Genomic DNA, 14,847 nt, shown 5'->3' with positions numbered 1-14,847 from the left:
TAAAGTGCATCTGGCAGTGGAGGCTCCTCTATGGCAGTGGTCCCCAACCTTTTTGTAGCTGGCGGACCGGTCAACGCTTGAAAATTTGTCCCACGGACCGGTAGGGGGGGGGGGGGGGGGGGGGGGGGGGGGTGTATTTAAAAAAAATAAAAATAATTTTTTTTTTTTTTTTTTTTACATAAATAAATACAATCATGTGTGCTTACGGACTGTATCCCTGCAGACTGTATTGATCTATATTGATATATAATGTATATATTGTGTTTTTTATGTTGATTTCATAAAAAAATAAATAAATAAATAAATTAAAAAAAATTTAAAAAAAAAAAAAATTAATTTCTTGTGCGGCCCGTGGTACCAATCGGTTGGGGACCACTGCTCTATGGGGTCTTGGGGCACTAGGAGGTTAACCCCTTTACTACTGTTACCCCAGGTGGCCCTTGGCAAAGGCCTAGTACCTGACTGCCCCCTAGCCAGGGATACGGTGAAGACCTCAACGGCGGAGCAGGCGGAAGACGGTAGATTCAAGAACTACCACAACGGCTGCGATGGCGGAAGAAGGCTGCGGCAGAAAAGGGTCCTCGGTCGTCTTGGACTCCATGCCACTGGACCCTGACCTGATTCTTGTCAAGGATCAGGCATCCTCCATGAAGGGATACACCCCTACCAGGAGGATCGTCATACTCGTTCGAGTGACCTCCGATAATAATTATTATGGTGTGTGTATAAGGTAAGACACATTATCTGGCATTTTGTTTCGCAATATTACGCAAAAGCAACTTTTCTTACCTTCTGGTACCTGCTGATCTGTATTTGGGATCTGCATAAGTCCTAAAATTTGCCCACATCTTCTATCTTCTTGTTATGGGACACATTCATCCGCGATGTTGCCATTTCTAATATAAAGTAGTGTAAAGTTCTTACTTATATCTGTCAGTAAACTCGCCATGAAAGTGCTAAAACATACCGGTGTAGTGAGTTTACATTATTCACTCAAGGAACTTTAGTTATTAGAGAGTTGTTGCACTAGTGAGCCACGGATGAGAAGAATGTCATTAAAAGTGTGCCAATATAAAACAAGTATCAAATAATTATATTTGCATATCGGAAGATAGAAGAGCATTAGTGTCCAGTAACAAATGTGTCTGCATCATTGAATTTCCTGCAAGATGCAGTTAATGTAATGAATTATTGTGACCACTGGGTGTCGCCAAAACACCAACTATCACTCAACATCAAAAATATGTCGTAATGTTGGTGTTTTCATACCTACCAATGTTCTCTGAGTAATTTCACTTCATCCGACATTTTCGCAACATTCCACCTTACAAAATAATACAAGTATCGTATCGGGTTAAATTTCGATATATCGGCCTATACTCAAGGCTCCAATATCGGGAGTGAAAAGGTTGTATCGTGACTAGAGATGTCCGATAATATCGGCCTGCCGATATTATCGGCCGATGTACGCGTTAAAATGTAATATCGGAAATTATCGGTATCGTTTTTTTTATTATCGGTATCATTTTTTTTTTTTTTTTTTTTTTTTTTTTTTTAATTAAATCAACATAAAAAACACAAGATACACTTACAATTAGTGCACCAACCCAAAAAACCTCCCTCCCCCATTCACACTCATTCACACAAAAGGGTTGTTTCTTTCTGTTATTAATATTCTGCTTCCTACATTATATATCAATATATATCAATACAGTCTGCAAGGGATACAGTCCGTAAGCACACATGATTGTGCGTGCTGCTGCTCCACTAATAGTACTAACCTTTAACAGTTAATTTTACTCATTTTCATTCATTACTAGTTTCTATGTAACTGTTTTTATATTGTTGTACTTTCTTTTTTATTCAAGAAAATGTTTTTAATTTATTTATCTTATTTTACTAATTTTTTTAAAAAGGACCTTATCTTCACCATACCTGGTTGTCCAAATTAGGCATAATAATGTGTTAATTCCACGACTGCGTATATCGGTTGATATCGGTATCGGTTGATATCGGTATCGGTAATTGAAGAGTTGGACAATATCGGAATATCGGATATCGGCAAAAAGCCATTATCGGACACCCCTAATTTGGATCCTTGGAAGATTCGATTGTAGTCGCAACTTATAAAATCCAACCATAGTAATATTAAATATGAAAATGGGGCCACAAATACAACTCAAACATCTTGCCTTTGACAAAAGAGATCCTCGTTGCAATGTCGGCTTTTAAAATGTTGACGTTAGCTTAGCAACCGGGACAAAAGGAAAGGAGAATTTGCTCGGAACATAAACAATTTTTAAAAGGCCACGGCTTCAGTGTGACATTTACAGGGTTGAGAGTCTTGGGGGGGGGGGGGGGGGGGGACCGCCCTCACCCCCGCTCATCACTACGGGTAACCCTGGCCCCGGCCGAGGAATGGCAAGAGAATAGTATAGAGTGGGGGGAGAAGGTGGTGTAGGTGGGGGCCGCCACAAATTAGTCCGGAGACGGCGTATCACGTCGATGGCATTTAGTGACGCAGAGACCTCCCACTCCACCCTGAAAAAGTAGGCCACAGCTGCAAAACGAAACACTTCTTAGCCAAAGACGGCCAAATGAAAAGTGTTAGAAAAAGATGATTACCTGCAGCCATACTCGCCAACCTTCAGACCTCCCAATTCGGGAGATTGGGGAGGGGTTAAGGGGGGAGGAGTATATTTATAGCTAGAATTCACTGAAATTCAAGTATTTCTTATATATACAGTATATATATATATATATATATATATATATATATATATATATATATATATATATATATATATATATATATATATATATATATATATATATATATATATATATATATATATATATATATCAGGAGTGTCCAAACTTTTTCCACTGAGGGCCACACACGGAAAAATTTAAGCATACGAGGGCCATTTTGATATTTTCCATTTTCAAGCCATAATTTTTAATTATAATTTTAAGGATTTTTTTTTTAACCTTTAGGGCTCCCGGGGACCAGTCAAGGGTCTCAGTCATTAAAATGTTAAAAATAAGTCAAATTATTATTATTATTATTTACAGTATATCTCTACATCAACTTCAGGTTGATATCAAGTAAAAAAAAAAAAAAAACAGGTTTTATGCCTTTTCTGTCAAAGACAACTTTGTTTTTTATAGTAAAACTGAAATATGCAGTATTTAGTAATGAGAGCCCTAAAAGATCAATAATGCAGGACACCATTGATTTTAATTCTTTAATATTTTTGAGTAATCACAGTGAAAAGTTACATAAAATCCCACTAAATATATTTGGGGTCCAAAAGGTCTCCCCCTCATAAAGTGATACATTTTTATTATTATTATGTTTTACTTTTCACACTTAAATTACGAGATCAACTTCAGATACATCTGAAGTTGAAATAAAACTTTGATGTTTTTATATGGCAACCACACAATATATGCAATATTTTTTTCCACATAAAACATTTTAAAGTGACATTTTTTAAGTAATAATTCATTGTAACATAGATTTTTTGTCTTTTTTTTTCAAGCAATGGCAAAAAAAATAAAAATAAACAAAGACAAAATTTAAAAAAAAAACAGCCTGCATGGCCACACGGAAAAATGTAAGCATACGAGGGCCATTTTGATATTTTCCATTTTCAAACCATAACAAAATATATAGATTTTTTTTTTTTTTTAACCTTTAGGGCTCCCGGGGACCAGTCAAGGGTCTCAGTCATTAAAATGTTAAAAATAAGTCAAATTATTATTATTATTTTTTACATTTTATTTCTACATCAACTTCAGGTTGATATCAAGTAAAAAAAAAAAAAAAAATACAACCTTTTCTGTCAAAGACAACTTTGTTTTTATAGTAAAACTGAAATATGCAGTATTTAGTAATGAGAGCCCTAAAAGATCAATAATGCAGGACACCATTGATTGGAATTATTTAATATTTTTGAGTAATCACAGTGAAAAGTTAAATAAAATCCCACTAAATATATTTGGGATCCAAAAGGTCTCCCACTCATAAAGTGATACATTTTTATTATTTTTTTTGTGTACTTTTCACACTTAAATTACGAGATCAACTTCAGATATGTCTGTCCATTTTACGTTTGAACTATTATTTTGTTTGTTTTATGCGCTTTTGTCAAATAAAACTTTGATGTTTTTATATGGCAACCACACAATATATGCAATATTTTTTTCCACATTAAACATTTTAAAGTGACATTTTTTAAGTAATAATTCATTGTAACATGGATTTTTTTTTTTTTTTTTTTTTCGAGCAATGGCAAAAAAAATAAAATAAACAAAGACAAAATTAAAAAAAAACAGCCTGCATGGCCACACGGAAAAATGTAAGCATACGAGGGCCATTTTGATATTTTCCATTTTCAAACCATAACAAAATATATAGATTTTTTTTTTTAACCTTTAGGGCTCCCGGGGACCAGTCAAGGGTCTCAGTCATAAAAATGTTAAAAATAAGTCAAATTATTATTATTATTTTTTACAGTATATCTCTACATCAACTTCAGGTTGATATCAAGTAAAAAAAATTAAAAAAAAACAGGTTTTATCCCTTTTCTGTCAAAGACAACTTTGTTTTTTATATTAAAACTGAAATATGCAGTATTTAGTAATGAGAGCCCTAAGAGATCAATAATGCAGGACACCATTGATTGGAATTCTTTAATATTTTTGAGTAATCACAGTGAAAAGTTAAATAAAATCCCACTAAATATATTTGGGATCCAAAAGGTCTCCCACTCATAAAGTGATACATTTTTATTATTATTATTTTTTTACTTTTCACACTTAAATTACGAGATCAACTTCAGATATATCTGTCCATTTTACGTTTGAACTATTATTTTGTTTGTTTTATGCTCTTTTGTCAAATAAAACTTTGATGTTTTTATATGGCAACCACACAATATATGCCATATTTTTTTCCACATAAAACATTTTAAAGTGACATTTTTTAAGTAATAATTCATTGTAACATAGATTTTTTGTCTTTTTTTTTTTTTTTTTCCAGCAATTGCAAAAAAAATAAAAATAAACAAAGACAAAATTTTAAAAAAACAGCCTGCATGGCCACACGGAAAAATGTAAGCATACGAGGGCCATTTTGATATTTTCCATTTTCAAACCATAACAAAATATATAGATTTTTTTTTTTTAACCTTTAGGGCTCCCGGGGACCAGTCAAGGGTCTCAGTCATTAAAATGTTAAAAATAAGTCAAATTATTATTATTATTTTTTACAGTATATCTCTACATCAACTTTAGGTTGATATCAAGTAAAAAATAAAAAAAAATACAACCTTTTCTGTCAAAGACAACTTTGTTTTTATAGTAAAACTGAAATATGCAGTATTTAGTAATGAGAGCCCTAAAAGATCAATAATGCAGGACACCATTGATTTGAATTCTTTAATATTTTTGAGTAATCACAGTGAAAAGTTAAATAAAATCCCACTAAATATATTTGGGATCCAAAAGGTCTCCCACTCATAAAGTGATACATTTTTATTATTTATTTTTTTTAACTTTTCACACTTAAATTACGAGATCAACTTCAGATATATCTGTCCATTTTACGTATGAACTATTATTTTGTTTGTTTTATGCTCGTTTGTCAAATAAAACTTTGATGTTTTTATATGGCAACCACACAATATATGCAATATTTTTTTCCACATAAAACATTTTAAAGTGACATTTTTTAAGTAATAATTCATTGTAACGTGGATTTTTTGTCTTATTTTTTTCATTTTTTTTCGAGCAATGGCAAAAAAAATAAAAATAAACAAAGACAAAATTTAAAAAAAACAGCCTGCATGGCCACACGGAAACATGTAAGCATACGAGGGCCATTTTGATATTTTCCATTTTCAAACCATAATAAAATATATAGATTTTTTTTTTTTTAACCTTTAGGGCTCCCTGGGACCAATCAGGGGTCAAGGGTCTCAGTCATTAAAATGTTAAAAATAAGTCAAATTATTATTATTATTTTTTACAGTATATCTCTACATCAACTTTAGGTTGATATCAAGTAAAAAAAAAAAAAAAAACAGGTTTTATGCCTTTTTTGTCAAAGACAACTTTGTTTTTTATAGTAAAACTGAAATATGCAGTATTTAGTAATGAGAGCCCTAAAAGATCAATAATGCAGGACACCATTGATTGGAATTCTTTAATATTTTTGAGTAATCACAATGAAAAGTTAAATAAAATCCCACTAAATATATTTGGGATCCAAAAGGTCTCCCACTCATAAAGTGATACATTTTTATTATTTATTTATTTTTTACTTTTCACACTTAAATTACGAGATCAACTTCAGATATATCTGTCCATTTTACGTTTGAACTATTATTTTGTTTGTTTTATGCTCTTTTGTCAAATAAAACTTTGATGTTTTTATATGGCAACCACACAATATATACAATATTTTTTTCCAGATAAAACATTTTAAAGTGACATTTTTTAAGTAATAATTCATTGTAACATACATTTTTTTTCTTTTTTTTTCGAGCAATGGCAAAAAAAATAAAAATAAACAAAGACAAAATTAAAAAAAACAGCCTGCATGGCCACACGGAAACATTTAAGCATACGAGGGCCATTTTGATATTTTCCATTTTCAAACCATAACAAAATATGTAGATTTTTTTTTTTTTTAACCTTTAAGGCTCCCGGGGACCAGTCAAGGGTCAAGGGTCTCAGTCATTAAAATGTTAAAAATAAGTCAAATTATTATTATTTTTTACAGTATATCTCTACATCAACTTCAGGTTGATATCAAGTTTTTAAAAAAAACTGGTTTTATGCCTTTTCTGTCAAAGACAACTTTGTTTTTTATAGTAAAACTGAAATATGCAGTATTTAGTAATGAGAGCCCTAAAAGATCAATAATGCAGGACACCATTGATTGGAATTATTTAATATTTTTGAGTAATCACAGTGAAAAGTTACATAAAATCCCACTAAATATATTTGGGATCCAAAAGGTCTCCCACTCATAAAGTGATACATTTTTATTTTATTTATTTTTTTACTTTTCACACTTAAATTACGAGATCAACTTCAGATATATCTGTCCATTTTACGTATGAACTATTATTTTGTTTGTTTTATGCTCTTTTGTCAAATAAAACTTTGATGTTTTTATATGGCAACCACACAATATATGCAATATTTTTTTCCACATAAAACATTTTAAAGTGACATTTTTTAAGTAATAATTCATTGTAACATAGATTTTTTTTTTTTTTTTGGCAAAGAAAATAAAAATAAACAAAGACAAAATTAAAAAAAACAGCCTGCATGGCAGTTTTGTGTCAACATTGCAACATTTTCTCGTTAGATTTCACCTCATTACACTTTTTAAAAATGTTTATTTTTGCAATACTATCAATTTTACAATTTTTGCAGAATGTGTGGGGGGCCGGTAAACGATTAGCTGCGGGCCGCAAATGGCCCCCGGGCCGCACTTTGGACACCGCTGATATAAATAAAAGAAATGTATTAACAGTGTATTAACGTGCCGGCTGGAATAAACACACGCTGAGAAATAGCTCCGTGCCTGCCTACTTTATGGGTTATAGATAGGGATGATACTCCAAACCGATTTTCCCGGTTGTTCGATAAGAAAAGAACCGAGTCCTCGGACTCGAATCCCTTTTTGAGAACCGGTACCCGTTATCGAGACCACTATAGTAAAGAAAAAGAGTTGGTTCTTTATTTGAATCCCGTCCCGACTAGAAATGCTCCGTGGGACATCACAAGAAATGACGTCACGTAGCTCAGTCGTTAGGCGCAGATAGCGAAAGCAGGAAAAACAATGGACCGGAAAAAGCGCTCCGAGGTGTAATAAAGTTCAAAACAAAAGGTATAATCCAATGAATAACTTTACTGAGAGATTTTAGCAGGGTAAAACACATGACCAACACTTTTACCACCAAGCGGAAACATAGCAACCAGGCTAGCAACGCACCTCCTTTACGGCAGCTGTCGCAACGTTCTTAAAACAACCACAGCACATACATATATATACAACACATCTCCCTTTTTGAACTTTTGTTTTTCTTTCCTTGTAAACAAAACAAAATCACACTGTATATGTGTTGTCTGTCTAATTATAAATAATGCAGACGAGGCGTGTTGGCTGAGTTCTTGACGTTTACTTTCACAGCGTGCTTGTAACCTCATTCTTAGCTGCCGGGTGGCGACATGCAACAACACTTTTCGGGGATACCGCGCATGCTCGTCACTCCCGTTGCATGCTGGGTAGTGTAGTTGTTATATTCCCTAGCTCATCATATCGTCCCCCCTATAAAGAAATGATGTTAACTCAATAAAGTGTATTTCTTTTTTTAGCTTTAACTTTTCATTTTTTAGCATTGTAACCACATTTGCAAACAACTTTTCTCTTCATAGAATTTTGTTTCAATAAAGAAATAAAGTGCAAAAATGTCAAAGCATCAGAACAAACAGTTATGTTCCAATAGCAGCAGAAGTGCACTTTTTGGAGAGCTGTATTATTTTCAGTTTTGTGCCCAAGGGACTGATTTTATTAATCACTATATTATTATTTATACACCTATAGTGATCACAGAGACAGCTTGTTTTTGTGTTACTGTATATATTTGTTTTTCTGAAAAATCCCACTTAATATACTTTGGGTAACAACAGTCAATATTTATTTATTTTATTTTATTTTTTTAGGGGGGTAACAGTCAATATTTATTTATTTATTAGATTAAATTGTTTTCTTATATAATAAAAGTGAGCTTTTGTTAAACCAAATATTGTGTGTTTTTTTCCATATAGAACAACCTATCTGAACTCGATAAGAGAATCGATAAGGAATCGGTTCGATAAGAGGATTCGACAGTAGGCTCGAACTCGATAATTTCTTATCAAACATCATCCATAGTTATCGATACACCTATGGATAACGGAGACATGTATATAGTCTTCTTCTTGTTGTGTGTGCAGTTGCGTACTCTCCAAAAGCCGTAGATGTTATAACGTGACTGGGCCTGCACGCTGTTTATATGGAGGAAAAAGCGGACGTGACAACAGGCCGTCCTCACTCAGGAAATCGGGAGAAATTCGGGAGAATGGTTGTCCCGGGAGATTTTCGGGAGAGGCACTGAAATTCGGGAGTCTCCCGGAAAATTCGGGAAGGTTGGCAAGTATGCCAGCAAGTACTGTACTAGGCAGACAGTAAGGCTGCTCGACTATCCATCCATCCATTTTGTACCGCTTATTCCCTTTGGGGTAGCGGGGGGGGGGGGGGGGGGGCTGGAGCCTATCTCAGCTACAATCGGCCGGAAGGCGGGGTACACCCTGGACAAGTCGCCACCTCATCGCAGGGCCAACACAGATAGACAGACAACATTCACACTCACATTCACACACTAGGGCCAATTTAGTGTTGCCAATCAAACCTATCCCCAGGTGCATGTTTTTGGAGGTGGGAGGGGCCTATCCCCAGGTGCATGTCTTTGGAAGTGGGAGGGGCCTATCCCCAGGTGCATGTCTTTGGAGGTAGGAGGAAGCCGGAGTACCCGGAGGGGCTGCTCGACTAATCAAATTTCAATCATGATCACAGCTGCTACGGTTAGATGAGGGCGATGTTCTACGATATTTACATTTTAAAAGCAAGCTCTGCTGCAAATCAAATGAAGCACTTTTACATTACTGGCCACAAAAGAGCAACAGCTGCCCACTAACCCTAACCCTAACCCTAACCTAAACCTAACCCTAACCCTTCTTACTCTTTGTTTCTCTCTTTTATATCGCCCCACCCCAACCTCTAGCCCTAACCCTAACCAACTCTCTTTCTGTATGCCTAACCCTAACCAATTAATTTTCTTTATGCCTAACCCTAACCCTAACTCTAAACCTAACCCTAACTCTAATCCTAACCCTAACCCCAACCCCAACCCCAACCCTAACCCTAACCCCACCCCCTTCCCCTATGTCGGACGGGGTCCTGGGGGTCCTGCGTTTGGCGTGGGCGTCGCCTTGACGGGTTGTAGACGGACAGTGCACTCCCTTGCCCCTCCCCCTAACCCTAACCATAACCCAAACCTAACCCTAACCCAAACCTAACCCTAACCCTAACCCTAACCCTTCTTACTCTTTTTTTCTGTCTTTTATATCACCCCACCCCAACCTCTAGCCCTAACCCTAACCAATTCTCTTTCTGTATGCCTAACCCTAACCAATTAATTTTCTTTATGCCTAACCCTAACCCTAACTCTAACCCTAACCCATTTTAAAAGCAAGCTCTGCTGCAAATCAAATGAAGCACTTTTACATTACTGGCCACAAAAGAGCAACAGCTGCCCACTAACCCTAACCCTAACCCAAACCTAACCCTAACCCCAACCCCAACCCTAACCCTAACCCCACCCCCTTCCCCTAACCCTAAATCCTAACCTTAAACCTAACCCTAACCCCAACCCTAACCCCAACCCTAACCTCAAACCTAACCCTAACCCACTCCAGAGGCCATTGTCTAATCCATTATTATTATTATTTGTGTTTCTGTTCATTATTAGTATCAGTTGGTATCTGTCAGCTTTTTTCAATGACACGATGTCTCGGATGAACTTGACCTAGTCGTTCAGACCGCAGTCGCATTGGATACAGATCAATAATGTACTATCTATCTATATCTGATTCAGGACTCAAATTGTAACTTTTTTAAGGTCAAGGCAAGTGTTCCTGTCTTGCGCTGTTAATTTGGTGACCCTTCCTGTTTTGTTGGTGTTCTCCTGTAGCAGCGTCACGCCTTCCTTTGAGTTCTATTGCCCGCACCTGCTTTGTTTCCACAATCAAGACTATTTAAGTTGTGCGTACGCTATATTTCTTTGTGGGGACACTGTTGATTGTCATGTCATGTACGGATGTACTTTGTGGACGCCGTGTCTGCTCCACACGCTGTAAGTTTTTGCTGTCGTCCAGCATTCTGTTTTTGTTTACTTTGTAGCCAGTTCAGTTTTACTTTGGTTTTGCATAGCCTGTCCTATGCTTCAGTGCCTTTTCCTAGCGGGACTTGCCTTTTGTTCATTTTTGGTTTAAGCGTTATATACCTTTTACATACCAAGTGAAGTGAAGTGAATTATATTTATATAGCGCTTTTCTCTTGTGACTCAAAGCGCTTTTACATAGTGAAACCCAATATCTAAGTTGTATTTAAACCAGTGTTTAACCACCAAAGGTTGAAAAACACTGCACATTATTGACTAACGTGGATCCCCGACTTAAACAAGTTGAAAAACGTATTCGGGTGTTACCATTTAGTGGTCAATTGTACGGAATATGTACTGTACTGTGCAATCTACTAATAAAAGCTTCAATATTATAATTATTGTTTTGCAAAAAATATATTTTTTGGACCAATTAGGTGAAGTTGCATAATTTCCCACGGCACACCAGACAATATCTCACGGCACACTAGTGTGCCGCGGCACAGTGGTTGAAAAACACTGATGTAATGGATAGGAATGTCTGATGCTGGATGGCAATAAAAATAAAATGAAAAAAAAAAATATATATATATATATATATATATATATATATATATATATATATATATATATATATATATATATATATATATATATATATATATATATATATATATATATATATATATATATATATACATATATATATGGGTGACCCCAAACTTTTGAACGGTATATATATATAAAAATATATTTAAAAAAAAAAATATATATATATATAAATATATAAAAAAATAAAAATTATATATATATATATATATATATATATATATATATATATATATATATATATATATATATATAATTTTTATTTTTTTATATATTTTTATATATATATATTTATTTTTTTTATATATATATATATATATACTACCGTTCAAACTTTTGAACGGTATATATATATAAAAATATATTAAAAAATATATATATATATATATAAATATATAAAAAAATAAAAATTATATATATATATATATATATATATATATATATATATATATATATATATATATATATATATATATATATATATATATATATATATATATATATATATATAATTTTTATTTTTTTATATATTTTTATATATATATATATTTTTTTATATATATATATATATATATATATATATATATATATATACTACCGTTCAAAAGTTTGGGGTCACCCAAACAATTTTGTGGAATAGCCTTCATTTCTAAGAACAAGAATAGACTGTCGAGTTTCAGATGAAAGTTCTCTTTTTCTGGCCATTTTGAGCGTTTCATTGACCCCACAAATGTGATGCTCCAGAAACTCAATCTGCTCAAAGGAAGGTCAGTTTTGTAGCTTCTGTAACGAGCTAAACCGTTTTCAGATGTGTGAACATGATTGCACAAGGGTTTTCTAATCATCAATTAGCCTTCTGAGCCAATGAGCAAACACATTGTACCATTAGAACACTGGAGGGATAGTTGCTGGAAATGGGCCTCTATACACCTATGTAGATATTGCACCAAAAAGCAGACATTTGCAGCTAGAATAGTCATTTACCACATTAGCAATGTATAGAGTGCATTTCTTTAAAGTTAAGACTAGTTTAAAGTTATCTTCATTGAAAAGTACAGTGCTTTTCCTTCAGAAATAAGGACATTTCAATGTGACCCCAAACTTTTGAACGGTAGTGTATATATATATATATATATATATATATATATATATATATATATATATATATATTGTTGACCTGAATGCTCAGCAGGATTCAATCAAGTTGTTTGCGTTTGTTTGTGTTTAAACAGCACATGCAACACACACATGCTGTAAACAAAGAGTCTCCATGGTAACACAGAGACCTCAGCCTAAATAACAACCGCTATAGAATAGAATAGAATGGACTTTATTGTCATTATATTTGCATATAAGGAGATTAAGGACTCCAATTGAAGGTGCGGTAGTGGGAACAAATAGGCACAAGCAGGCATGACAATGGCAGGGATGAATGAGTTAGTAGTTATGAGGATGCAGTGTGACGGACTCACCGTACAACATGGCCTCCAACTTCTTCCTATTGATCCTGAACCTCTCCTCCACCCACTCGGGGTCCACACTCTGGCCTTCCTCGCCGTCCTGCCTCTGCCCTGCTGTGTCTTCCTCCTCCTCCTCATCCTCTCGGTCAAAACGGGCCTCGCTGGGCTCAGGCTTCGCCGCTGAGCCGGGTTCTACGCTAGTTTCCGGGTCGGGCTCCGGGAGTGCTACGGCGGCCGGGCCGGGAGAGCTCTCCTCGGTGCTGGTGGTGTTGGCCATAGCAGGACTGAAGCCCTCGTCAGTGTGTGTGTGTGTGTGTGTGTGTGTGTGTGTGTGTGTGACCAAGGAGACAAGCAAGGGGTGAAAAGAGACGGAGGGGGAGCTGGAAACACCCCCATTTTGGATCCTCCACCCCTTTCCCGTTATTTAGTTGAAAGATCTAACCTCTCTCTTCTCCTGAGCGGTGTGAGTTCAACGGTGTTAAAAGGAGGCAGTCACTCAGCTCAGGTCACGTCTTCTCCAGCCCAGGGGCTCAACAACAATCCACGACAAATCCTTAGAAATAGTCTGCGATAACACACACACACACACACACACACACACACACACACACACACAAGACCATCCTCACGCCGGAGCTCACAGCTAACAAAATAATCGGGGTGTCCTGTGGAGGTTCCGCAACATCTGCCCATGGTCTCCTGACACTGAGCGGAATGTTGTGACAGTCAGTGCAGTTTTAATGTCTTTTTTTTTTTTAAACATTCACGCCACTTAAGTCACATAAAATAAGAAAAATATTTTGTTTCAATTATAATATTAAACCAAGGATGTCCAAAATTTTGGCTTGGGGGCCGCATTTGGGGGGAAAAAATTGGCCAGGGGCACGAAAGCCGACTACATGTGAAGTAACAATATATATATATATATATATATATATATATATATATATATATATATATATATATATATATATATATATATATATATATATATATATATATATATACACATACACACATATATAGCTTATATATGTGTGTATACATATATATATATACTGTATATATATATATATATATATATATATATATATATATATATATATATATATATATATATATATATACACACATATATATACATATACATATATATATATATATATATATATATATATATATATATATATATATATATATATATATATATACACACATATATATACATATACATATAAATATATATATATATATACATATACACACATATATATACATATACATATATATATAAATATATATATATATATATATATACATATTCATATATATATAAATATATATATATATATATACATATACATATATATATAAATATATATATATATATATATATATATATATATATATATATATATATATATATATATATATATATATATATATATATATATATATATATATATATATATATATATATATATATATATATATATATATATTAGGGATGTCCGATAATGGCTTTTTGCCGATATCCGATATTGTCCAACTCTTTAATTACCGATACCGATATCAACCGATACCCATATTAACCGATATATGCAGTCGTGGAATTAACACATTATTATGCCTAATTTGGACAACCAGGTATGGTGAAGAGAAGGTACTTTTTAAAAAAATTAGTAAAATAAGATAAATAAATTAAAAACATTTTCTTGAATAAAAAAGAAAGTACAACAATATAAAAACAGTTACATAGAAACTAGTAATGAATG

At 33.9% G+C, this 14,847-nt stretch overlaps 1 protein-coding gene across 3 annotated transcripts in view; it reads right to left on the bottom strand.

The window, feature by feature from the left end:
* Positions 1-13,404, bottom strand: part of bicc2 (bicaudal C homolog 2) — a 77,854-nt gene extending 64,450 nt beyond the window's left edge. For all 3 annotated transcript variants that reach the window (XM_062043363.1, XM_062043365.1, XM_062043364.1), the window contains exon 1: positions 13,085-13,404. In XM_062043363.1, the coding sequence (XP_061899347.1) occupies positions 13,085-13,349 (265 nt within the window). In that variant the 5' untranslated portion in view covers positions 13,350-13,404. The remainder of the gene's footprint in view (positions 1-13,084) is intronic.
* Positions 13,405-14,847: the final 1,443 nt, after the last annotated feature.

This window comes from Entelurus aequoreus, linkage group LG04, assembly GCF_033978785.1.
Source record: "Entelurus aequoreus isolate RoL-2023_Sb linkage group LG04, RoL_Eaeq_v1.1, whole genome shotgun sequence".
In the NCBI taxonomy this organism is placed as follows: Eukaryota; Metazoa; Chordata; class Actinopteri; order Syngnathiformes; family Syngnathidae; genus Entelurus; species Entelurus aequoreus.
The sequence above is the reverse complement of the archived record's forward strand: the minus strand, read 5'-3'. Positions and strand labels throughout refer to the sequence as shown.